Source organism: Trichosurus vulpecula, chromosome 3, assembly GCF_011100635.1.
Source record: "Trichosurus vulpecula isolate mTriVul1 chromosome 3, mTriVul1.pri, whole genome shotgun sequence".
In the NCBI taxonomy this organism is placed as follows: Eukaryota; Metazoa; Chordata; class Mammalia; order Diprotodontia; family Phalangeridae; genus Trichosurus; species Trichosurus vulpecula.
In genome coordinates this window covers 81128621-81156159 of record NC_050575.1, presented here as the reverse complement: position 1 = coordinate 81156159, position 27539 = coordinate 81128621, and the positions used below count along the sequence as shown (strand labels likewise).

Sequence of the window (27539 nt, the reverse complement as noted above, 5' to 3'; positions counted from 1 at the left end):
AATGGATTACTCTTTAAGACCTTTTCTAGCCTGAAAATTCTATGACATTGTTAAGGTAAATATTACATGTTAAACATTTTCAGTTCCTTCTACTTATCCTTGTACGTCACGGTCTCAAGGACCCCTCATCAGTCTAGTGGCATTCCTTGGGATACTCTCCAATCTGTCAATGGTCTTTGTAAAATGTGGCACTGTTGAGATGTGGTCCAATCGGGGCCAAGAACATCAAGACAAACACATTATTCTGTATTACAAATGCTAAGTCTACATTCGACCTAAAATTACACTAGCTTTTCTAGATGACACGCTACACTGCTGATTTCTGTGGAGCTTGCTGTTAAAACCCTCACAACAAGTTGTTATCTAGTGTTGTTTCCTCCAGTTTTTACACATGAAATTCACTCTCAACAAAACAATATGGTTCATAGCTTTCTCCTGATAACCTCACAATGCTGGGAGAAAGTAAGGAAAGCTTTAACATGCTGGGTAGACACCCAGGGATGAACTTATGGGAAGACATAGACAAGTATAACACAGGACAGGCAATGTAGAAGGATTGCAATCTCTATCTTCAGAGGAGACATCCAAATTGATTAGACTCCAGATCTATGTGAGTATCTGAATAGTATGGTTATGGACAAGCAACATTTGTATTTTGATTGTCTTAATACGGTTGTTTGAGGGTTGTGGTAACTGAGGAGCATATACATCTCATCTGACTTCTTCCCAACTGGGTAGAGAGAGAAATTAACCAAAGGCATGTGTGCTTGCTAAGGTGAATAAAAACAAAAGAAGATCGTAGAACCACAGATTTAGAGCTGGAAGAGATCTCGCATGCCATCTCATCATCATCATCATCTTCTTCTTCTCCTCCTCCTCCTCCTCCTTCTTCTCTTCCTGTTGTTCAGTCACATCTGACTCTGCAAGCCCATGGAACATATTGTCCATGGGGATTTCTTGGGAAAGATACTGGCGTGGTTAGTGGATCAAAGCAAACAAAGGTTAAGTGACCTGACCAGTGTCACACAACTAGTAAGTGTCTGAAGGAGGATTTGAACTCAGTCTTCCCCCATCCAGCTCAGTGCTCTATCCACTCAGCCACCTACCTGCCTCTGACATTTAATCTAACCCCTTCATTTTACAGAGGAGTAAACTGAGGACCAGGGAGTTTCTATAACTTGCCCAAGGTAGAAAAGAACAAGTTTCCACTGGCTGACAGGGTTTAAGATCTTCATTAATCGATTTATTAAATACCTTCAAGTCATTTTATGATATGCTATTTGCTGTTGGGTGTATTAAACAAATACATGGTATGGTCCCTCTCTTCTAGGGCTGACAGTCTAGTTAAGGAGACAAGACTAACATAGGAAACAATGAGAAAATAGGACATTTATACCAAAACAAATAAAAATTATTTGGGGGACTTTGTGGGTAGCTAAGTGACATAGTGGATAGGCCTGCAGTCAAGATCTGAAGTCCATCCAGCCTAGACACTAGCTGTACAATCCTGGGCAAGTCCCTCAATCTCTACCTCAGTTTCCTTAACTGTAAAATGGGTATAAAAACAGTTGTGGGGCTCAAATAAGATAATATTTGTGAAGCACTTGGATAGTTGGTGCTTATTTCTTTCGCTTCCTCCTTTGTGGGTCTCTACGTTATGACTGCCCCAGATTCATACTATCAATCAAGACAGATGTGCTCTCTCCATAGCCACAGCCGTGACAGCAGCACGGGGAAACAGAAAAAGCCCACGGTCTGGAGCCAGAGATTCAGTTTTCAGCCCCAGCTCTGCAGAGGGACCACAGGCAAACCTCTAAAACCTCTAAAGTTCTTCAAAATCCCGAGAATGGGGACATCAGGCTAAATGATCTTTAAGGTCTCTTCCAGTTCCAAATGCTGTGAATATATAAAATCAGAACCATATACACAAAGACACAGATGTGTGTGTATACATGCTTATATAGACATACCTATAATAATGATGATAATAGCTAGCATTTATTTGATGCTTTAACAGCTAGTGTTTATATGTAAGGTTTATGGAGCACTTTCAGATGTGACCTCATTTGATTTTCACCATGGGAGGTAGGTCATCTTGTTATTTTATAGATGAAGAAACCAAGGCAGGCAGAGGTTAAGTGACTTGCCCAGAGTCACACTGCTGGTATGTATGTGAAGGCAGATTTGAAGTAGGTCTTCCTAACTCCAAGTTCAACTGTACCCACTGAGCCATGTAGCTGCCTTAAAGCTGCGTGTGTGTTCACGTACACATGTGTAAACACATATGTATACTGTAAACTTTAAATTGTGAGCTATAAACTTAAATGCTATGAGACATTGGAGGAGGGACAGAGCCTTATAGGATACGGTAATTGAAAATTAACTCATAGAAGAGTTAGGCTTTGATCTTTGAAAGACCATAGATTTAGAACTAGATGGGACCTTGGCTGGGACTATAGATCATCTAGTAAATTAATCAATAAACATTTATTATGTGCCTACTGCATGCCAGGCACTGTCATAGACACTAGAGACAAAGACACTAGACATAGACATTAAAGACAAAAAAAATTGTACAGTCTTTGCCCTCAAGGAATTGATGTTCCATAGGGGGAGACAGCATGTGTACTTAAGTACATACAAAATATATAAAAATAAATACAAGGTAATTTCAAGGAGGGGGAAGTTCCAGAAGCTAGAGAGCAGGAAAAGGCCTCATAGGGAAGGTGACATCTGGGTTGAGCTGAAAGAAACTAGGATTTATTTCTAAGAGGTGAAGGCGCGGAGAGTGCATTCCAGGTAAGGGGCGGGGGGTGGGGGAACCTTTGCGAAGTCCTAGAGATGGCAAATTAAGGATTGTTTTCAATCCCCTAATTTCACAGTTGAGGAAATTGAGGCCAAGAGATTTTTCCCAAGTAACAAAATAAATGGCAGGTCCAGTATGTGAACTCAGACCCACCAACTCCAAATCCAGCACTATTTCTACTGTACCACAGAGTGTAACAACTAAAGCAGAGAAGCAGCATCTTAGGAATCATTTAGATGTTAATGTCAGCCTTTAAACATCTGTGTGTGTATATGAATACATATCCAGTCACTTTTAAATGTTGTTCTGTAATGAACTTAAATATTTTCTTTATGAAATACAGAGGTATAGAATAATTCACACTTATATAGGAATTTATCTGTTATCTTATTTAGTCTTTAACAACTTCCAATTTTGCAGATGTGGAAACTAACACTTAGAGAAGTTAATCAATTAACAAGCATTTTATCTGTTAAGTGCTGTTAAGGGGTCCCCTGAACTAGTTGTGATTGTCTGTTAACAGTGCCTACCGTGTGTCAGATACTGTGCCACATGCTGGTGATGTAGTTACAAAAATGTGATACAATTCTTCTTCTTAAACAGCTTATATTATGTTGGAGGAGACATTGTGTGTATGTACACACACCTCCCATATACATGTATGCGTATATATGTATACACATATGTATGTGTATGTACACACAGTCTCCGTATATGTATGTATATACACATACATATGTGCATATACATATATAATGTGATATATAGTTTATGTAAGTATATATTTACTGTACACATACACACATATATACATACATGTATGTATACATATATTCTGGATATACATGCATATGTACATTCAGAATAAATGTATAAAGGATAAACGCAATACATATACGTACATATCTATGTATATATTTATCCTATATACAGTCAAAATAAATGCATTGAGGTCAGGGAGGAAGAGGATTAAAAGTTAGGAAGATCAGAAAAGCCTTCCGACTTGATGAAAGACATTTCTAATAAGTTTCGGAGCTGGGACTTGAACCCAGATCTTCTGAATTCCAGGTCTAGGAAAGAGTTATAATAACCTGTCAGTTGACTGCACTGGAATGTGCCTACATTTAACTCACATATCTGGGTGGGGATTGTTTAGGGGTAGGAATGCCTTTTAATCTTGAGAGAAGTATTCAGAAAATGTCTTCTCATTTGTATGTTAACAAAACATTTGAGAAGACAAAAATCTTCTGGGGGATTGGGAGAGGAATTATAGATGGAAAAAAGAAATCCCCACATTTAAGTATATTCAGGCCAAATCCAAAGCAGAATAAAAATGATTTCGGGATTAACCACTGATTTTGAGAACTGTTCCTTTCTATAAGTACCGAAAATCAAGATTGACATTCTCTCCATAGAAGCTCATCTCTTTCAAAGCATCATCTCCTGAGGACCTAGATGACACAATCATCCCCCTTCCCTCCTCCCATCCCCAAACATAGAGGTTTTTATATGGAGGAGATATGTAGAATATAAGCTTCATTAGAAAATAAAAATAATTACTTTGCCCATAAGGTACACCCTTCGGTGCCTTTAAAATTGCCCTCTTCTGCAAGGGGATTTTTCACCAGGATTTTAGAAATCCCCCAAATGTGAATGCTCATTTAAGCTGTTATAGTACTTTAATGACAGGAACTGGAGAAAGAGAAACATTCAGTTTTTGCCTTGGCATGCCCCTTCCATGTGCCACACCTCTACCACTCACAATCTCCACAGAGGATTGTTATTAGTTTTCCATGCTGAGTACAGAATTAGACCATGGGATCCACTTCCTGACCACTCCCATTCTCTCCATCTCAGAAGAAGACCTGCCCACTGCAAGAAGAGTCTTTCTGGGAAGATGAACTCTGGAGAGCTTCTCTGCTATTCTTAGTCAACTGGCCACCATTCCTAGGACCAGGGTTATTAATATGTGTGTGTGTGTGTGTGTGTGTGTATGTGTGTGTGTGTGTTCTGTGTGTGTGTGTGTGATGGATCCCTTTGGCAATCTGGTGAAGTCTATGAATCCCCGGGTCCTTTATGGACCCAGAATCATGCTTGTTTTCTATGTGCATAACCAAAGGAAATAGTAACTTTATTAGAATTTCATGAAAAGATGTAATTTTTTTTCCACTTCAAGTTCACAGGCCACCTAAAGTCTAGCCTGTTTGGATCTGTGGACCCCAAGTTAAGAAATCCACTATATATTAGATCACAAACTACCACTGCTACTAATATTAGTATTTATATAGCTAACTCTATAACATGTGCCAGGCACAGTGCTAAGGGCTTTATAAATATTATCTTGATCCTTACAACAACAATACTGAGAAGTAGGCACTATTTTTATCACCATTTTATGGTTAAGAAAACTGAGACGGAGATTAGGTGACTTGACCAGAGTCACAAAGTTAGTAAATGTCTGGGGTGGGATTTGAACTCAGGACTTCCCAATAGAGCCCAGTGCTCTATCCACTGAACCACCTCACTGCCCCTACACGCCATGGTGACTGTGTCTATTACAGTTTTTTCTGTCTACAATGACTGGAGCGATGAAAGTCTTAACATATGGTGAACATTCAATAAATGCGAGTGAATGGATAAACACTGGCAGGGTGGCAGGAGTACTGGCTCTCCAGTAAGGAGTTTAACAATTTTTCAGTCACGTTCCACTCTTTATGACCCCATTTGGGGTTTTCTTGGCAAAAATCCTAGAGTGGTTTGCTATTTCCTTCTCCAACTCATTTTACAGATGAGGAAACTGAGGCCAACAGGGTCAAGTGACTTGCCCAGGGTCACAAAGCTAGTAAGTGTCTGAGGCTGGATTTGAACTCAGGTCTTCCTAACTCCAGGCCCACTTCATCATCTAGCTGCCCAGAGGAAGGAGACCTTTGTTCAAATTTATTGCTTGTGTGATTTTTCTCCAGTCCTTTAAGCTCCCTTGGCCTCGGGCCAGCTTTAAAATGAGGGGACTAGACTAGGTGGCCTCAATAGGTTTCTTCCTGTAGGAGAAGTAGGATAGTATAATCCCCATACTAGGCACCATTGCTCCCATACTAATCTTGGATATGGTTCCTAGTGTAAAAATTATGAAAATTGTGAAAACAGACTGGTTAATGACCTTACTAACCGCCTTGATCTGCTTGAGCTTCCTTACTACACAGGAGGCCAAACTGACCTGAAAATCAGAATCAGACAATCAGGAGGCAAACTGAGCATCCCTCAAGCTAGATTCACGAGTGACCTTTGTTGTGTTTGTTCACAGAAATCCCTCCAAAAAGCACATTACTGATAATGAACAGACTCTCCTTATTCTGATGAGCCCCCACCCAAGCTCAAAGAAATTTAATCTAAAGTAGGGAAGCTCATTGTGTTCTACTCAAGTTTGGGTGGAGACAAATTCTTTTGTCTAGATAGCCCAAATTAGGGGGGAGGGCGTTGAGGAGGTCTGACAAAGAGTTATTTCCTCTGTCCAGAAGTGAAATGATGATGCAGTGACATCAGCCACTGTAAGAAGGGTACATAAATTGTTCACTCCAACTCCAAAGAAAGCTCAGCTTTTGACTGCAATGCCACATGCATGTTCCCTCCACTTTGAGAGAAATAATAAATGAGCAAATAATAAGATTCCGTTTGTCATTCTTAGACCAAACTCTGAAGGCTGACGCTGGGGACTAACAGAGCTCGTTACCTGTGAGTTCAAAAGGGTGTAAAAGAGAGGCCTAAGGCCATTGGAAAAAACAGGTTTTATTTTCTGAAAGGAGAAAAATGAAAGTCCTTGTGGTCTCATCAGCACCCAGCTGTTCCAGCCTGCCAAAGGGAGGAAAACTAGAACCTCTTTTTTTCCCAGTGAATTCCCTCTACTACACGGCTTCAGGAACCAGGCTGCTCTCCAGACAGTGGTCAGATGGTGGTGGGTCATTGACTTTCCCTTATGCACATCCTCTTCCCTGGGCCAGAAAGAAAAACTAGAAGACAGCCCTGTGAACTAGGGGTCAAACATACCCCAGAGGCAGCACCTCAAAAAGAAAACAGGTTTGATCCCAAGGCCTATGAAACATGCCCAGACAGCTTTCCTATGGAGGGGTCACTGACCTCCCCCCTCCCCCAACAAGAGGAATACTTAACTTCCAATTCACTGTTGAACATCTCAAAGATCAAGCCCCTCTCTACCTCTGCTCTGTTTCTAGGCACAACTACAGTAACCCAATGGATACATGCCTTGGGTATCGGTGACAACAGCTTTCTGGGTTGGAATGTCATATATATTGCTATATAATAAAGTAAGCCTTTTGCTAACTGCCTTAACTTGGGATAATTAGTAGGTATTCCTCACCCTGTGAATTATTTACTGTGTTCTAATGATTATTGTTTCTAGTAGCCATTAGCTGTGCTTTTCTACTTGACGCAGACTTTTAGCAACTACTTAAAAGCTTCCAGGGATACACCCCAGCTTTGCTAAAAAACACATACTAAGAACAACATGCTGCCAATTTTTGGAATCTACACATGAGACTGTGACCATTTTTCCTTCCCTGCTCACATGTCATTCAGTGTTTATAAGGAACCCCAAGGAGCTCTAGCTGATGTCCATGGATCAGCTTCACCAAGGTCTATGGCAGAATTTTTCTGTCTTGGGTCTCTACAGTCTCAGGATAAAGAATCTGATTTAAACAAAATGAAGAAGTAAAGTCATCTCCCAGGAGCTACCCAGAGGCACCAGATTCAGCTCTTTGGGTCTTTGGAATTCCATAAAGGAGGAGGTTAAAAAACTAACCTTCAGGGATTTTATTTTTACAGTTACAGTAATGAGTTAGTCTGAATGATGATGATACTTGCCCCCAGATTGTCTAAATAGAGTGCTGTGGCCTTTTCTCGGGTCTTCAGGCCAGCCAAAGGGTTTAAGCTACTGTTTTCTAATTAGATGGTTTTTTTTTAAATCTTTTGACAACCTGAGCAAGAACAAAAGGCCAACAAACCCAGGAGTTAGGCAGTAAGAGCCATATTGTTTAGGGTAATGTCTTCAATCTCTCCAAAGTTTGCTGCTCTTTCGGGATAGTTAAGAAATGGTCTTCTAAAGTACAAAGCTCAGAATTTAGGTATTTAAATGACATCACCAAGATGTTACATTGCACCAAGAATCTATCATTCAGCGGAGTCTGGTCCCGGACAATGGTTTTCTACGTTAAGAAGAGAGCTTTCAGGAGGCGTATTTCAGGAGTCTCTGCTTATTTCCCTCTTCATTTATACATGAATTAAACAGGGCAATTAGATCCAAGCCCTTCCCTCTCCCTCCTCCTTCCCACCCCACTTCCCACTCATGTATTACACATATGGCTCCTCTCTCTTAGATCTTGGGGATACCAGGGCAGAGCCCCTTGGGGATTCGGCACTCTCTTTGAAAAGCTCCAAGGTGCTCACATTTCCTAAGATCTCAGAATAATAATGGGGAAGTAGAATAAAAGGGAAAGAGACCAAGAGTCTTTCTTAGGCAGAAGAAGCTCAACCTAGGTGGCAACTTCACAAACAAGTATGAAATCTTATTCAAAACCTCCACAACCTTATTTTAAAAACCTACCAGCCACTTGCTGGTAACTCACAACAGGATTTTTTTTGGGGGGGGGGGGCAGGGGTAGTTTGCAGGGCAGAGAAGGCAGGATTCAGGCATGATTTTTTCTGTAATTCCATTTCAGACTTGCCTAAGGCACTTGGAGGTTAAATGATTAGTCCACACCTTGAATGATTCAGAGATAGGATTTGAACCCAGCTCTTGCTGAATAGGCGGCCAGTCTTTGGTCACTACACCAGACTACCTCTCAATCAGATCATATGCTTATTTACAGCTAACAGGCACTTTTTTTTGTCCAGAGAGGAAAGAGGGGCAGCTGGGTGGCACAGTGGATAGAGTGCCAGGCCTGAGGTCAGGAAGACTCAACTTTCTGAGTTCAAGTCTAGCCTGAGACATTTACTAGCTGTGTAGCCCTGGGCAAGTCACTTAACCCTGTTTGCCTCAGGTTCCTCATCTGCAAAATGAGCTGGTCTAGTATGCCAAGAAAATCCCAAATGGGTCACGAAGAGTTGGACATGACTCAACAACACCAACAAAAGCCACTTTGGGGGTCGACTAATTCAACCTCCTTATTCTATAGCTGAGAAAACTGAGAGCCTGTGTGACAGGTTCTCTCTAAGCAAATTCCCTAGAGTAAGAGCTTCACTCTGATGACTAGAGAATGGAGGCAGGAAATTGCTATGCCTGAAATCTAACCTTGTGACTCCATGGAGAATTTTACATCTTTAGCTCAGAGGTCCTCAAAATATTGTTACAGTTTCTCAAGCCTCAGAGACACAGAAACTTGATTTAAAAAAAAAAAATCTCAATGACGTGACAACATTGTATTATTCACTTTCTGCTCTGGTCCTTGATCCCACTTGGGGATAAAAGACAGTTAGAGGATGAGGAGGACTACAAATTGGAGATAAAAAGATAGGAACTTGACTCAGAAATAATGCGCTCACATAAACTTAGAATATTAAAAAAGATTTAGTAATTTCTTACAAACACGGATGGCCTACAACTGTGAAATCTGCTCCTACCCCCTTTCCCCATCCCTACCAAGCTTCCACATTGCCCTAGGGTTCAGCAGGACGGTCTGAAAAATCTTCTTCTACCCTAGCATGAATTTCCAGTTTAACTAAACCTTGGCCTACTCAACCACAATTACCATGGCATTTCAGTTTGGCCTGAATTGTTCAGATAGCTCAAGCCAATCCTTTGTTTCTCCTCCATCACCTAGGGAATTTCTCCAACTCTCTCACTTTCTGGGCTGTGAGGCTGGCCTCACTCTGACCTCATATGCCAAAAGCCTAACTTGTCTCCCATCTCAGTTATAGCAATAATTTTCAAATCTCCAAATGCTTCCGAGGGCTAGGTCCACAAAGGGAGCATTAATGAAGTTTCAAACACTAAGAGACTGTGGAAAACACAGAAGTCTCCACGTTGTTCTGCAGAGTTAAGCCTCTCCCTTCCAGCACGCCCCTTCCCCTCCCCCCCCAAGATAAATAGGCAAGTGAATAAATAAATAAGTTCACTCAACTGGTAAAGCAGGTTTATGGCACTAAGTTGACAAGAATAAGGAAATAAGGTTTGTTTTTAAGAGCTAAGTGATGGACAGTGTTCCTCTGAACACAGGGACCTGGCTCTGTCTTCTTCCTTCCCCAATCCTATATGGATGGACCTGTCAAGGGAGTAATGGTATCTTTGTTTGCCTTCTGTTGGGTCAACAGTTACTAGTTTAGCAAATAGCAATTCACAGACTCACACATGAGAGACATTGAAGGTGATCATTAGAAACATGGGTGGGGGTGGGGCGGGCGGAGAGACTTCCGGGAGTTTCTTGGTCCGATAAGTCAATTCTTCGGTCCTGCTTGCTTCCTGACATGGAGGCTCTGACTTTGGCTACAAAAGTCTGTGGATGGTGATGGGCAATATAAAGCTATCAATCATAATTCTATGCTTTAGGATCATAGATCTGGAGCTATAAAGGGACCTTAAGTCTATAACTCAGCCCCTTCATTTTATCAGTGAGGAAACTGAGACCAAAATCAGTTAAATGACTCGCTCAAGGTCACACTGGTAGGAAAAGTCAGAGGTGAAATCTGAATCTCGGGCCAGGGCTCTAGTTCCTAAGAAAATACCAGTCAGTCCATGCCACCAAAATGCACTGCCATTGTGCTTGGGTTATACAGCCTTGCCTTCCACTCCAGAAAGTTCAGTTCTGGCTTGGGTCTGCACAGACAGCATGTTTGAGGTTTCTGCCCCATTCCAATCAGACTGACTGGGACACACCTTAGCTTCTATTGTTTCTGTCAGGCTCAGCTGGTTTTCCAGAGGCTTGGCTCAAAACTCAACAATGCTGTACTTTCATTTATGCTGACCAGGAGGGCAAATCAGATTGCTGCTCTCTTTGGAGAGGACCAGGAGGAACTTCTTAAATGGAAATCTTCACTGATTCACTTGACCTGACTCTGCTACTCTGCACTACACTCAGTTCAATGCAATTTAACAAGCAAGTACCACCTACAGGCCAAACACAGTGCCAGGTACCAGCGACACAAGGGCAAAAATGAAATAGTCCCAGCCCTCAAGGAGCTTACATTCTATTGGGAGGTAGGGAGAAGAGATGTGCACAGATAAGTAAATCTAAAATAAATACAGTGCTATTTCAGCGAGAATAGCTGGGGGAATTAAGTCAAGAGGAAAAGGCTGGCCTTCGCTGGATCTGAGCATTGAAGGGAAGGTGTTTCAAGAGGCAGAAGGGAGGATCATTCCCGGCATGTGGGACAACCTGTGCAAAGGCATCATGGGAGAGGTAGAGTATCCTCTCGGTTCTTGTGTGCTCAGTTTTTGATCAACAATGGCACATTCATTCATAGAAGATCCTCCTGCTATGTACAAAGCACTATCTTAGGTGTCATGGCAGGAGCATGTGCAGTGGTACAAAGATGAATTTTTTTAGAAAAGTTTTTTACCCTCAAGAAGCTTACAATTTAATACTAGAGTTATTATGGGTCTTACCAGATAGGCTAGGAGTTTAAGCCCTTCACCTCTCCCTACCAGCCAGTAAGGTCCCCACCCCTCAGTATCTCTCCTGGGCATTCCAGGAGTGTTGTTGACTTTCACAGAGCATGATGGTAAGACTATGTTATCTCAGGAATGTGTCTAGGGTAAGGTCCATGCCTACAATAAAAAGCTGCTCACGGGTGAATCGGTGCTTGCTAGATTAGAGCGTCATAATACCAGATCATGAGGCTCTTAGGAATTTACTCTATGCTTTATTGCCATCTGCACACTAGGGAAAATGGAGAAATTAGATGAGGCCTTTGGGGTTTTTTCCCTGTTCAAGGCTAAGAAAAATCAGTAGTTCATTTTCTGCCCCTCAACCAGGAGTCTATAATAGTTCATAAAGGAACCATTGTAAACTTTTACTTAATTCAATCAATCAGAGGCAGTTAGGTGGCACAGTGGATAGAATTCTGGGCCTGGAGTCAGGAAGACCTGAGTTCAAATTTGATTTCAAATACTTACTAGCAGTGTGATCCTGGGTAAGTCACTTAACCTCTGCCTCAGTTTCCTCATCTGTAAAATAAAGATAATAATAGCATCTACATCCCAGGGTGGTTTTGAGGATTAAATGAGATAAAGCACTTTGCACAGTGCCTGGCATATCGTAAGTGCTACAGAAATGTTAGCTATTATTATTTTTATCAATTCCACAATTATTAAGTAGCTACTATGTATAAAGTACTGTTCTGGGTGGTGAGGCTACAAAACCTAAACAGTCTCAGTCTTCGGTCGGCCTGTGTTCTACTAGGTAGGACACAACATTCTGTTGGGTGGGATCTACAACATGCATGTAAATCTTATACAAAGTAAGTGTTCAGATAGGCTTTTAAAAAATATTCTGTGAAGGATAAAAGTATACTTCTTCAAGAACTGTTTGTCAAGATGCTATATTAGCACGACTAGTTTGTAAAATGGAGATAAAAACTCTAAAAAGAAAAACAGTATTATTAAAAAAAGTCACTTTGCAGGCCCAAAATATGTCGCTCCCCTATTTGGAAGATTTTTTTTTTTTTGATGAGCCAAGAGACAGACAACATAGTATAGCAAAAAGGGTTCAGTACAGCAGGGAAAGGTCCAAAAGGCTCATCACTGTGTAGCTGCAGAGTGGTGTTGTGTTGGGTTTTTTGGATTTTTTTTTAAGTATGTCCTTTGCTGTGAGAAATGAAAAGTAGCCTCTCCCAGATAAAGAGAAAAAAAGAAGGAGGTGCTGAGAATTAAGAAGGAGGTGCTGGGTGGTTAACAACTATCCATGATAAACACCTGCAGAATAGACCAATAAAGATGTTGAGTTTCTTGGAGCCAAGAAGAAGTCCCTAGGACAGTTCCACAAAGTGAGGATGATTTACTCAAGCATGAATTGATAACAGCAAATGAGTGAGCAGAGCGAGGAATTTGTATTTAAATGCTTAACTTGGCTCTAACTTGCATATATGGCTCTAGAAATGAAAGAAGAAATGGAGCATAGTAGAATAAACACAGAATTTCAGAATCAAGTGATTTGGGTTCAAATTCCAGCTTTGCTACTAGCTAGCTATGTGATCTTGGGAAAATAATCTCTATGGCTTTCAGTTTCCTTATCTAAAAAATGAAGGGGTGGAACTTGATGACTTTTAAGGACTCTTTTTGCTTCTAATTCCTACGATCCTATCCTGTTAGCTATATGCTGTTAATGTAGTAGAGTTACATCTTTGTATCCTTCACTAATGTCCTATTCCTGCTCATGGCGTGGACATACATCCTGGGTTCTAGAAGTCGATGCCAGCAGAGCACAAGCTTCAGCAGATCCTGACAAGCTAGAAAGGTTCCAGGTGGTGGACCTGTGAGAGACTATTGCCCGAGGACGAGCACATGGTCTGAGAGATGCATCACCAGTACGGCAACAGAGGGTGATTTTTTTGGTCATCGAAACTCTCATAAGTCATAGACAGGTCAAAATCTGTGTTTATGAAGCAGGAAATTGTTGACCCCTAACGTACTGAATAAGTATTTGTGTAAAATTCATTAAGAAGTAGATTTCTATGCCTGCTTTTCTCAGTTATCCACATCTGATGGAAGCCTAATGACCCAGTCCACGTATCCATGAACAGGAGCCACCTTTCACCTGGTGACAGCACAATCTTAGCATCTAAGAATTAATCAGCTTTTTTAAAAATAATTGGTTTGCTTTGTACACACAAACATGCATCACACTATTTATACCTTTTCATCTGAAAAATCCTGGCTAGTTTCTTGTCTCTTTTAAATAAAATGCCTCTAGACCCAGAGCCTCTGTCATTCCCTGATTTTCCCTTTTTTATTGCCTGAAGAGCAGAATCAACTTGGGCAAATCCCAAAAGCTGTCTGTTTCAGTTTGCAATAGGAAGTACTGACTCCTCAATCCATAGCAGTCAATTTTTTTGGTTGAAAATATGGTGGAAATCTAAAAGAAGCTGAATACAAGGTAACATTATATCTTGAGCATTTTGTAGTTATTGTTGAGTCATTTTTCAGTCACATTTGACTCTTCACGACCCCATTTGGGGTTTTCTTGGCAAAGGGATTAGAGTGGTTCACCATTTCCTTTTCCAGCTCATTGTACAGGTGAGAAAACTGAGGCCACCAGAGTTAGGTCAGCACTTCTTAAACTGTGGGCTGCGACCCTATATGGAGTCTCGAAAAATTTGGCAGCAGTAAAAGGTTTCTGAAAGCCCAAGGACTGAAAATTAATTCAAAATCAAACGTGTAATGAATCAGAGGTGTTTCTGGCAGAGCGTGCCTACGTTGCATCTTGCAACTTCACTGCAGCCTTGGTTCTGAACACAAAGCATGTGCACCTTGCATGAAAAAGAGTCATGAAAGGCCATGAAAAGGGGTGAAGGGGTCTCCAGTGGAAAAAGTTTAAGAAGCCCTGGGTTAGGTGACTCACCCAGGGTCACATGGCTGAGAAGTGCCTCAGGCTAGATTTGAAGTCAGACCTTCCTGACTCTACCCACTGTGCCACCTAGCTGTCCCTGTCTTGGGCATACTGTATCTCATACAGGATAGCAATGGATAAGCCCCACCAGATATGAAAGCTACCATTTCATCAATTTTTTCAGAGATATATAGATTTTTAGAGGGGAAGGGATCTTAAATGTCATCAAATCTGACCCATTTATTGATGTATTTATTTATCCATCTATTCATTTATTCATTAATATATTTGTTCATTTATCCATCTACTCATTCACTCATTTTTAAAATTTATTTCCATCAAGGGAGCTTTATTATCATCTAGTACAACTTCTTCCTTTTACAGACAAGAAAACTGTACTAGTTATAGGTCAGGGGGCAGATGAGGTTGGTTAAGACTGGAAGGGACAAGCCAGCAAAGGAAAGATCCATCCAGCTCCCCTGACCTAGAGTCCTAAATTGGGGGAGTTACATACCCTGACCTAGAAGGGTCTTTGAGCTTCTCATTTGTATTCCAGGGCACTTGAGGGCCGGAAGATTTCTTAAATCCATGGAATGCTATTCCAAGTCCAACACTAAAACTATCTCTCTTGACTCCCTTACTTACTGAGGAAGCATATCGGAACCAGAGGTTATCTAGTAGTCCAATCCTCTCATGTTAAAGAAGAGGAAACTTGGGTCGTGTATTAAGGTAAGACATGGCAGCTGAATTAAGAGAATGATCCAGGAAAATGAATTGTTCTCTTTTGAGAATAAGATTTAAGAATCACTCTTTACACCATGGGGAGTTGGACACAAAGAATCATAGAAGCAGCCGAAAGGTGACTTACAGGCAATCTAGTCTAGTTCCATTTTCCGGAAGAGTAAATTAAGGCCAATGAAGGGAAGGTGATTTGCTTAAAGCTATTTCTTTGGATTTGGGGAGTAACTGAAAAAGACAGCCACCTATGATAAGATCTTTTCTAACTCCTTGCTCCAAATAGAGGTGAATTATCCTTTGGTAACTGGTTTTGATGTGAACAAGAGTTTAAGATGAAAATGGCTCTTTAAAAAGCCATACTAATATCAGTATTGAACACCTGTCATCTTAAGAGAGAAGGTCTCTGCCACCATTTGGAGTTGTCTTGATTAAGCAAAGCAGAGTCCCCAGATAGTAGGAGGCAGCATGTGGTAGTGGAGGCACTACTGACCTTGGAGTCAGGAACACCTGGGTTCAAATTTCACCTCTGTGAGATAACATTTGTAAAATACTTTACAAACTTTAAAACAACTACAAAATGTCACTTACTATTATTAAAAATAGGGGATGCTGATGACAAAACAGGAACCTTCATACCATCAGGTGGCTACTCAAAGAGAAAATGAGAACCACAGTAAGACAGTGGAGACTAGAGCATTATGATTGAGGCCAGCGTTATGAAGATACAGGATGGTCAGGAAAAACACAGATTAACTGATTAGAAAAGTCTTGAAAAATGGGAGCAGCGCTAGTTGAATCAGCCAGGGGTGGGGAACCTGCAGCCTGGAGGCCACAGGTTCCCCACCCCTGGAAGTGCTTCTGGAAAAGAGAAACTAGATGTAGAAATGCTAGAAAGGCCCAGGAAAGCCATCAAGTCAAGGCTACAAAGTGATGCAATCTAAACATTTTTAGAGTGCTTTCTAGAAGTTATCTCATTTGACCATCTTAACAATCCGGTGCTCGAGGCAGACCAGGTATTATCCTTATGGTACATATGGGGAAACTGAGACCCAGAGAGGTGAAGTAATTATAGTAAGAAACACAAGAAATAATACAAATACGTATCTCCTAAGGGCTTATCTTACTGTCTTGTTGATAGCAGTTTATAAGAACCATGCTGTCACAAGAAACCCTATCTTGACTCGAGGCATGTGCCCCACCCTGGAATTCTCTCCCTCCTCATCTCTGCCCCTGAGATTCCTTCAAGTCCCATGTAAAATCCCACCTTCTTACAGGATAGGAAGCTTTCTCCTGATCCCCCTTAATTCCACTGTATTCCTGCTGATTATCTCCAATTTATCATAGCTTAGTCATTTGTGTCCTCCACGTGACCGTGAGTGCCTTGAGAACAGGGGCCATCTTTGCTTTTCTTTGTAGCCCCAGCATTTAGCAGAGTGCCTGGCACAAAGCAGGCTCTTAATAAATGTTTGCTGACTGGCTGACTTAGGATGAAGGAGCAGATTTGGCACCCGGACAAAAAAGAGTGATGTAGTATATAACATGGGCTGTAAATAACTGGATCTGGGTTTTAGTCCTCAGCTCTACCACTGAATGTGTGATTTTAGGCAAGCGGACACATCTGTCTGGAACTAAGTTTCTTAATTTGATTTTTGGGATCCCTTTAAGATTTAAAATTCTATGATTCTCTCCCGTTGCTTCCAGTCTGGCACTGGACTTGAAGTAGAAGAGATGCTTTATTAGCCAGGAAGGGTAGAGTGACCCAGTGATCAAGGCTACAGGATTGTGTAAGTCAACAGGGGAATGAGGCAGAGAATGATATATCTATTAAGAGCCTGATTACTGTGTGATAAATAATGCCAAGTTTATAAATAAGGAATAAGAAGATACTTGTTCTTTTTTCTGGGTATGTGGAGGGTGGCAGAGTTGGACTGGACCTGTGATTTCATTAATATGGGGGCATTCTAGTGAGGAATTTCCTTCTAGTGAGCAGCTAGGTGGCAAAGTAGATAGAGTACCAGCCCTGGAGTCAGGAAGACTCCCCTTCCTGAGTTCAAAGCAAGTCACTTAACCCTATTTGCCTCAGTTTCCTCATCTGTAAAATGGTAAACCACTACAGTATCTCTCCCAAGAAAACCCCCAATGGGGTCATGAAGAGTCTGGCATGACTGAAACAACTGAACAACAAATGTAGATGAGCACCTGCTCTGCAACATAGTCTTAGAAAGTTGCCAGAGGAAAGTGACAACCTGGACTTCAACCCAGATCTTCCTGACTCAGAGACCAGCCCTCTAGCCACAACCCCCTGCTACCTGTAACACTTGGGTATACAGTTTGTGCTAACCTCTCACTGCATCTCCATAAACCTCGGAAAAATAGTTTTACACTCAATGTCTGATTGGCTGATTAGGAATGTGCCATACTGAAGTGGCCCATGTGGATGAGGGTCTTTTCTAAGAAATACGGCAGGCCTGGAGAGCACACGCCATGCAGGCCAACACATCTGGATGTCAACTTAAAGATAATGATAAGAAATGTTAAAAATAAGAATCCCTTTCTGGTTAAGAAGAAGACTGCACTCACTACCATTGTGCAAACCCAACATGGTGCTCAAGACAACTCCAGTCTAAGGGAGAAGCTGGAGGGAGCAGTCCTGGTGTAAAGAACCCTATGAATCAATGCCCCACGGTGACATCTACAATTTATAACCCCCATTTCACTGTGACAGCGTTGGTGTCAACTTCCATGCAGCACTCACTTCAGAAATTCCAAAGAAGGGCTTGGCTTCTTAGACCCAGATAAGGGCAGAAAAAAGAGGTTTATTGATTTATTTATATAGCCAGTGACGCCAGGGTGGTTTCAAACACTAATTGTAACATGAACTCATGTGAAAGTTGGCCCACCTGAAAGATGACTTCAGTCTACTGGGGTTGGGGGAGGCCCAGGGATTTCAGCAATGCTCCAAAGGCAAAGCAAATAAAAACAACAGAAGACCTTGAATGTTGTAGTGAGGCCTTCCTCCTTGTATTTCAACCCCAAATTTGGCTTAAGCCACACATAGTTTTCTTCATAGCACACAAAGAACATATCATGTTAGGATTTCCTATGTTACTTTAGTTCCAAGGTTAAAATGATGCCCTTGATTCCTAACAAGCCAATTCATTTCAAAGAATGCCAAGATACCTACATTCCTATGCTTTTCTTTCTTTAAAAGAATTTTTAAAAACCATTTCTAACATTTTGTTGATAATTGTTTTTTTTTAACATCTCTGCTCTTCCTCTCTCCCCTCAACAGAACCCTCGTAACCAAGAAGTTAAAAGAAACAAATCAACACATTGACCGTGTCTGAAGATAGATGTATGCCACATTCTACACCCTCAGTCTACCACCTTTCTGCTGAGAGGAGGTAGGCATGTTTTACTACCAGTCCTTTGAAGTCATAGTTGGTCACTGCCTTGATCAGAGCTCTTGAGTGCTTTCTTAAATTATTAAGAACTTAGAAAAAATATTCTCTACTATGAACTATTATGTAATAATAATTATATCTTATGAACTTAACAAAAAATATCATACAAGAAACTGAGCTTTTGTAATATGTATTTTTACAGTATGCATTAAACTTAACATGATAGTAACAAAACTGCCCTACCTGTCTTTGTCCTATTCCGAATTTCCTTCTGCTCTCTGCTCTGTGTATTTTTAATATTTTTTCAATGGCTCAATTTTGAAATCTTTCAACGTGGTTTTCATTTACATTATTGTGGTTATCAGGTAAATTATTCTCCTGGTTCTGCTTGTCTTGCTTCTGCATTAGCTCAGGTATTTTCTTCTGCCTCCCAAGCCACAACACGGATCTCCAGGGTGGTTCCCAAGGACAAATCCACTAAGTAACTCCCAGTGGGCTGTGAGTCAGGACCAGGGAAACACAATGTCCCCTAATGTGTTGTTGAGGCCCAATCATAGCAGTGCACCTGCAAGGCAACCCACTTGGGAAAGTCTGAAGCTGTGCTTGGCCGCTATTCCCTCTGCCAGCAATGAATAGGAAAGGTGGAAGGGGCGGGGGCGGGGAGCAGCTCACAAAAAGGTGCCCCTAATCTTGATGCAGTTTTGTTATCATTTTCTATGGCTGACTGTGGAAGGCAAACTTAAGCTTGAGTCCATTTTCTCTGGCAGACATTTGAAACTTTAATGTTCCTTTTCTCCCAAACAGTGAGATACCCCTGGACTTCAATCTCCTGCATTTTTCATCCCCTCCTCCTTGTGATTCCCTCCCGGGCTCCCCAGACTTTCAGGTTTGGTATCTTCCCTTTGCAGAATGCACAACAAGTGAGGTATTCCCTCAGGAATGTTTCTTGCGTAGGGTATGAGGAATAATAACCCTCTGTCAAAGGTTAAAGAACAAAATTGCCACTGTATCCAGTTTCCTGGTTTTCCATCTTTTTATCTCATTCTAAAAGAAAAAGGAATTCAGTGTGGTGTAGAAAATAGAGCTCTGGACTTGAAGTTCGAAAGTCTTGAGTTCGAGTCATGTCACAGACATTTAGGAGCTATATGACCCCTGGTAAATCACATGGGCTCTCAATTTCCTCATTTGCAAAATAAGGAAGTTGGGATAAATGGCTTCTAAGGTTCTTTCCAGCTCGAAATCTGTGACCATATTATCCTATGAACTGAGAGAGCTGTCAGCAGGAGTGGGAGTTTTTTATTTTTTTTTTGAGTGCTATATTCAAGATATAGTCTCAGAAATATGATGGCCTGTCAGTCTCAGGGCTTGGTGAGCTGGCCTGCTGCACGAAGTCTGGAGCCAGACTGGACACTTGATCAACAGCCTCTCTTTCACATGAAGATGCTCATGTTAGACTCGGACCTCTCTGCCCTGTGAGACTTTCTGAGCTACTTCCCCAAATGGAGTGGATTTAATTTTGCAAGCACTTTCAACAAGTGCTCTGCTTTGCTGGAAATTCCAAATGAAAGGCAGCCAAGCAGTATCAGCTGGCCACTGAGACAGGGAGCCCCCATCCCCGGTGCATCACCAAGTCAAACCTGAAAAAGCCACTCACAAGACAAATACTTCCCACAGTCAGAGCTCTCCTGCAACACATGCAGTCACCTCTTAACCCCTGTTTAGTGTATGCCTTTCTCTTTTTACAAGCACCTGAGAAGAGAGTCCCAAGAGGCATTCCAATCTTCCCTGTAACTAGGGACTCCTGAGAAGTAACCTGACTCGGTCCTCTTCAGAAGGACAGTGTTTCTCTCACAGCTACATGGGCTCCCAGAGAAATGGAAACCAGCCCTTTTGCTAGGTGTGTTTGGGGGAAATGGGAGGTGGGGTGAATGAAGACAATGATGGTGTCAGTTACCTATGCTGTTCCTTCCAAAACTTAAGCTAGGCTAGCCTAGACTAGGCTAAGCAGGGCCTGACATCACCTTTCATCTAAACGCCTTGGAAGCGAGTTTGAACACCTAGACTGTCTGTCCATGCAGCACTTTACAAAGAGAGTTTTCTAACTCTAAACTGCTGGATGATACACTCTGAATGGAGACTCACATTCAGATGTGAAACTGTATTCTCTTTTTAACAGAACCCTAGTCATTAGACCATACCATTAGACCATTTATCTCAAAATAAAGTTGCTTAGACGTAACTTTTACCAAGATTTAAATTGGGTTTTCCCCACCTTTGAAATTCCTAGGCCTGTTCTACAAACCAGTTTCCACCTCCCCATTCCCACCCTGGGCCCAAATATGAATTATTTGTCCAAGGCAGACCCAATCCCAAAAGGCCCTTAAATTGTTTGCTTTGATGGACTTGTCTATACAGCCAAAAAGAGTTAAAGAACACTCCAACTGTGACTATAAAGTCAGGAGAAACTAGCCTAGTTTGTTAGGAGAAAGTAGATCATATACCCCTCAGCGGATTTAGGTGAATCAGAATCAGCCTCACTCTATGATCAGCTCTTGACTAACAGTATCTGGGACAGTGAGAACGGGCAAGAATAACTGAAATCATGCTCATTCTGTTAAAGGAGTCTGTAGAATTGTTTTCCATGGCAAAAATTCCTTAGGACCATGAAGCTGAGTCGAGGGTCCGATCAAGCTAGGCAGGGCAGTAACTGTGTGGCGATATGGTTTCTAACTTAATTGACACTGGATAATCAAGAATTGAAAATCTAGAGCCCTGTCATTGAATGAGCAATCAGCGGGACGGAAGCTCTGGTTCCTGATAGATAATGTTGGAATGATTTTTGGATTGCCTATCCAAGGGGTAGGGAACCTTCGGCCTCAAGGCTACATGTGGCCCTCTCGGTCCTCAAGTGCAGCACTTTGACTGAATACAAACTTCACAGAACAAATCCCCTTATAATAAAAGGATTTGTTCTATAAAACCTGGAAAGGCCACACCCAAGGACCTAGAAGGCCACACGTGCCCTATCCGATGTCATGGCAGAGTTGGCTAGACATTGCCAGAAATTATGTCATAGATGATCTGGAAGGTCGGTGCTATTATTATCTCTATTTTACATATGAGGAAACTGAGGCAGAACTGAACCTCTATTTACTTTTCCTGCAACAAGGATACAGAGAGGGCCTGGCACTTTTTCCCCTATTTAAAAACATTTTTTTTTAAAGCATAGGAATATTTAGTTAGACTAGCTAAGAAACTTTCCTCATAGAGCTTGTTCAAATAATTCACTTTCTTAGAGAATGATAACTTGTATTTGTTCCTGAACCTCACTAAACTATACATACCAAAGACTTCAGGGGATAGAAGGGACTTTAGAAGCCCATTTACTCCTAATTCCACACCCCGCCCCTCACCTTTTATTTTAACAGATGAGAAAACTGAATATCAACTTTAAGTGACTTGCTCTAAGTCACACAGCTATTTTGTACTAGAGCCAAGACTTGAACCAAGGTCTTCTAAGTGCCTTGCCATCGGTGTTTTTCCCCACTACAATATGGTATCAAGTAACCCTGTCCTGGTCCTTGTTTGCTCCTTGAAGAAGGCAGTTATTCTGCAAGATGAGAACTGCTCCTGGGCCCTGTGAATGCCAGGCTGGCAGAACCTGGTCCCAGATGACCCATCAGGTTCCTAGGCTTGACCCTTTCATCAATGGTGACTTGTGGTAATGTCGGAGCCTTTAGCCTAGTGGGCAAGGAATGCGAGCTGCACATTTGGCTCTCTAAGGTTGTTCGGACAACCATCTGCAGGAATTTCAACCTCCCAGTCTTCCTCTCAGTGAAGGGGGAAAGCTGGCAGGCCTGGCTGCCTGGCTGCTCTTCAACTCCCCTAGTGAAAGGGAAGCCTTAAATCGGATTCCCTACCCCCAGCAGCCTCCCTCCATCCGCAGGACAGCACACAAAACAGCTTTACCCCCAGAGGGAGGAATGTGCCAAGACATTCTTTCGAGCTGGTAACTGGAGAGTCTGTTCTCCCCACCATAGCTAAGAAATTACTTTTCTGACTAAATAAACGATCATTCTACATAACTTCCCTAGATGGAGGGATGTGTGGGCATCTTTTAATCGAGTAAGGAAAAAGCCAGGGCAAAAAAAAATACAATTGCCAGAGAAGAAAAGAAAATCATCTTGTTTTAAAGCATTAACTAGTTTTAGACATGTAATTACCTTGGCAGGATCTTACCCCCTCTAAGAAGGAACTGTACTGCATTTAGCTTTGTTAAACTTGGAGTCACGCCTCCTCCTCCCCACAGCCCTGCACCCTCCATCCAGCCCCAATGTCAGGAGGTCTGCAGAGATGCAGAGTTCTTAGAAGAGCAGAGAATTTTAAAGCTAGAAGAGCCCTTGGAGTTACCTCACCACAGAAGCCTCAATCTAGAGATGGAATTTGACAACCATTTATTAAATGCTTACTGTGTGCAAAGCATTATGCTAGGTACGGGGAATGCGAAGGGGGGGAGAGGAGGGAGCAATCCTTGATCACTAAAAGCTGATAAAGTCTTTTGGAAAGCATCTAGCCCAGCTTCTCCCCACCCCGTTTTGCAGATGAGGAAACTGAGGCGGAAGAGCTGACTTGTGCCAGTTCATGTGGATGTTAAGTGGCAGTGCTGGGGTTTGTGTCTGGATCTTTTCACTCCAAATTCTTAAAGATCCATCATACTGCTCCAAGCCTGAGGAAACTGAGAGTCAGAAAGGGGAAGTTACTTGCCTATATCATACACTAGAACACAGCTTCTGGTAAGCAGGTCAACAGGAAAAGGTCAAAGGATAATAGACCCAGAGTTGGAAGAGATCTCATCTAATCCAGCCCCCTCATTTTACAAATAAGGAAACTTGGGGCCTAAGAAGGTAAAAATGACTTTCCCAATTACACAGGGAATAAACCTCAGGGATGGGTTTAAATTCAGATCCTCTGACCCTACAGCCAACGCTCTTCCCACTGTATCAAGCCCCCCCCCCCATATCATAGGATGACAGATTCGAGCTGGAGGAGTCCTCAGTGGCCATGTAGTCCATTTTACAAATGTAAATTTGAGGTTAGGTGACTTGCCCAAAGTAGCCTAAGCAGTAAATGCCAAAGGTGGGATTTGAACTCAGATCTCAGATCTTCTGACTCCAAGGGCACCTAGATGGGATAATGGATAGAGTGCCAGTCGTGGGGTCAAGCAGACTCATCTTCTTGGGTTCAAATCTGGTCTCAATTGTGTGACCTTGTGCAAGTCACTTAACCCTATTTGCCTCAGTTTCTCATCTATAAAATGGGCTAGAGAAGGAAATGGTGAGCCACTCCATTATCTTTGCCAAGAAAACTCCAAAATGGGGTCACAGAGTCAGACATGACTGAAACGACTCAACAACTTCTGACTCCAGAAGTAGTGCTCTTTCTCCTGCCCTACACAACTTCCCTAAATTCCACATATTACCAAGTCAGAAGGTATTCAGAGTCAATGCAATCTCAAATTCTTAAAGCCATCATCCTTAGAATCTACATAACCATGAGAAAGACCCAACTCCATCTCATAATACTGAGCAATCCACATCAGCCCTGCTTCTCCTTGGCCTAGACTGCCTGAGGAAATGTTTTGTATCCGGGCCTCCAAGGGGTGGAGTTTATAGAACTAATAGGATGTTAGAATTGGAAGAGAGTTTGAGATTATCCAGTTCAACCCCTAATCAAATGAGCGTATTTGTATTTTGTAGAAGGAGAGGGAGAAACAAGGGTTTGAATCCCTAGGGATTCCCAATGCCCTGGAACCACAGGAACATACATGTGGATGCCTAAGAGGATCTGGAAAGGGTTCCTTTTGAGGAAGTGGGAAGGAGAAAAGAAAATTCATAAGGTCTTGAACCCCGTGCTTCTTCTGAGAGGCCATGGAAAGAAAAGTTTGAGGGCATGGCTGGACTATCTGATGATCCTGGAACAGGGTCACTGGTATATGTGACCATGCAGGGTGGTACGGTGGAATGGGTACTGACTCTGGCATCAGAGGGCCTGTGTGACCTTGTACAAGTTATTTCTCTTGGGCCTCAGTCTTCTCATCTGTAAAATGGGGAGGTTGGGCTTGATGGAGTCTGAGGTCTTTTCTAGCTCTATGAAATAAATATCAAATTTCTAGGATGGTCCAGTGGATAGGACATTGGACTTGGAGTCAGAAGAGCTGGGTTCAGATCTTCTCTTAGACATGTACTAGCTGTGTGACCCTAGACAAGTCACCTAACCTCCTTAGGCCTTCCATTTCTAAATCTATGATCCTGTGATCTTATGAAAACTCAGTAGAAAGAAGAGCAAGAATTCATCAGGACTGCCATCAGTGAAAGAGTGTTGAGTTTCCAACCTGCATGTTTGTGCATTCTTGTCTTGGATTCCTGAAGCCTCCCCCTTGCAGGCTGCTTTCTAGGGACCTCATTTTATAGGTACCTGAAGGCCACAGGGCATTCATACCAGCCATGAGTGATCCAACTTATATTATCCCCATGGGTCTTTATACTTTGTGGATCACAGGACGAAAGGCAGATAGGGGCATTTCAGATTGGATACTTTCGAAGATCACTCCTTATTGGGGAAATCAAAAAAAGCATTGATTTGGCCAGGATTCTTAGAAGTGAAGGAACAGTGAATGGGGAGCCCCTTGGGCCTTCTCATACTCTGCCTTTTAGCAGAAAAGGGGAAGGTAAGAGAATAGGCATTTTATTAAGGGCTTATTATGTGTCAGACCCCATTCCAAGCACTTTACAAATATTATCTCCTTCAAAAAATAAGCCCTGAGTGCTGCCCAGGGGAGGAGGGAGTTATTGTTCCCACCAGGGCCAGGACATATATATCCCTGCTTCTTCTAGTGCAGAAGCATGGGGTGAGAAGTTCTAGAGTGGGAAGAAAGAGGAGGAGGAGGAAATGATCACAATGGGTACAAGAGAGGCCTCTCACCTCCATTAACATTATAACAGCTTCCAAGTAGCTGTGACATTCTTGGTGAGCCAAGCTGCTTAGCCCAGGTTGCGGGCTATCTGGGTTTCCCCACCCTCCCTCATGGCCTCCCCTCTCACTCATCTTCCTGTCATTTCTGCTTCCCTTCAGCTCACTGGTTGCCTCCCCCTTCCCCTACCCACCCACCCCCATTCCTTTGATGGCCACTTGAGTGTGTGATAATTGCACAGACCTCAGCTCCCTAAGGCCTAAGGCTTCTTTACTGTTCTTCCCTTCTGTTCTCTTAGTCCTTATCCACCTTCCAGACCCACACCTTATTCATCAACTTCCGCTCGGGATGGACTTTTTCCTAGACCCCACTCCTCCAAATATTCATATTTCCCAGATGTTAGGGAACCACACTCTTTAGAAACTCTAGCTCTAAAAGGCCCCGTTGTGTTTCTAAGGACACCTAGTCTGCCCAGTTCTTCCTTTCTTTTCTCCAAGCCTCACGTTTTTACTTGCTCAGGTAGTTCTGGGGGCAAGGAAAAACGCTGGGACAAGATTGGTGGGGGCACTCTTGAACAACAACTAGCCACTTTCCCAGAAAAGGCCCTATAGTCCAAACAGGTGCACTCACTGAGGTTTCCTTGGAGAAACAGGTTTCTTGCCCTACAATCTGGTGGATGGGAGGGGTGTGTGTACAAGGTTGTGATGTGAGTGGCCTCAGAGAGGTCTAGGACAGTTAAGACCGCCCAACAGTGACCCCCTTCAACTCTTAAGGTGGAAGAGCTCCTCTGTATGAGAGTAGCAGAGTTTTACCCTTCACTGGAAATTGTCACTAGCAACCCCAGACATCTGAGCATCCCCTAAGTCTTGGGAAACCCAGGGAGGGTTCTCAGGAGCAGGTGCTTGGCCAAAGAGTAGGACTGGTTTGCTAAATATGAAGATGGTGGAAGCCCTACCCCGCTTCACCCCCCCCCCCCCAACGCACACACACCCGGCCAAAACATTAAAGCAAATTCTTAAAGGCACAAATCTTATCGATAAAAGGAAGGGCTGGGCTAGCTGATCCCTGAAGTCTCTTCTAGCTCTAATACGCTCTCTGAAGAGGAAGTCAGACACCTGCCCCTCTAATACCCCAACCTCTCGTCACCCAGTCACCCAACACGCCGTCTGCACTCCCCCCCCCCACTTCCCCTGCTGAGCGGGACTGAAGGTGGGGTATGAGGGGTGTCATGGGTAGGGCACCCAGGGCGGAGTGAAGGCGATTCTCCCGCCCCCTCCTCCTTCCCTTTCCTCTCCCACGTCCTACCTGTCCCGCGGGTCGATCCAGCTGGTGGTGCGACTGGTGTGGTCGATGTAGTAAACCTTGCCATCAAAGTCCCGGGCCTCCTCCCAGCCCTCGGGCAGGGGCAGCTCCTTCCTCGGCATCTTCCCGAGCCGGTCCGCGCTCCCCCATGCAGCTCCCGGCTGGGGGGGCCCGGGGCTCAGCGGCGCCGGCGGGGCTGTTCGGGCCCATCCAGCAGCGGGGGCACCATGGTCGGGCCCCGCCGGGGGAGCGGCGGCCGCGGTGGCTCCGGCCCAAGGGCAGCGCGCCCGCTCCTGCGGCACAGCCCGGGGCGGAGGTGGCGGCGGGGGCGGGGTGGGGGCTGAGTCCGGGATGGCCGGGGCGCAGCCGGCACCGGCACGCGGGCACCGAGCGCCGAGCGGGGACGGAGAGGGGGGCGGCGCTAATGGGTGCAGGGAGGGCCGGCCGGGGCTGCGGCGCTGTCCATTCGGCCCTGCGGCCCCGGCCCGGGCACCGGGGCTCCGCTCCGCCTCCTCCGGTCTCGGCTCACCGCAGTCCTCTGCCTCCCTCTCCCATGTGCCGCTCGGCTCCCCGGCAGGCGAAGCTGTGCAGAGCGTGCGCGCGTGTGTAAGTGTAGTGGGGAGGGAGGGTGCGGAGGGGAGGAGGGAGCTTCTCGCCAGCTGCGGGCTCCCCGGATCCGGCCGCACGGAGCGGGAGCGGGCGCTGAGGCTGGAGCTAGAGAGCGAGCGCGAGCCTCCCCCCGGCGCTGCGCTCCCAGCTCCCGGCTC

At 43.5% G+C, this 27539-nt stretch overlaps 1 protein-coding gene across 1 annotated transcript in view; it reads right to left on the bottom strand.

Annotated features, from left to right (window-relative positions):
• WWC1 (WW and C2 domain containing 1) overlaps positions 1–26909 on the bottom strand; it is a 143143-nt gene extending 116234 nt beyond the window's left edge. Inside the window, exon 1 of the mRNA XM_036753105.1 lies at positions 26776–26909. Coding sequence (XP_036609000.1) covers positions 26776–26894 — 119 coding nt within the window. The 5' untranslated portion in view covers positions 26895–26909. The remainder of the gene's footprint in view (positions 1–26775) is intronic.
• Positions 26910–27539: the final 630 nt, after the last annotated feature.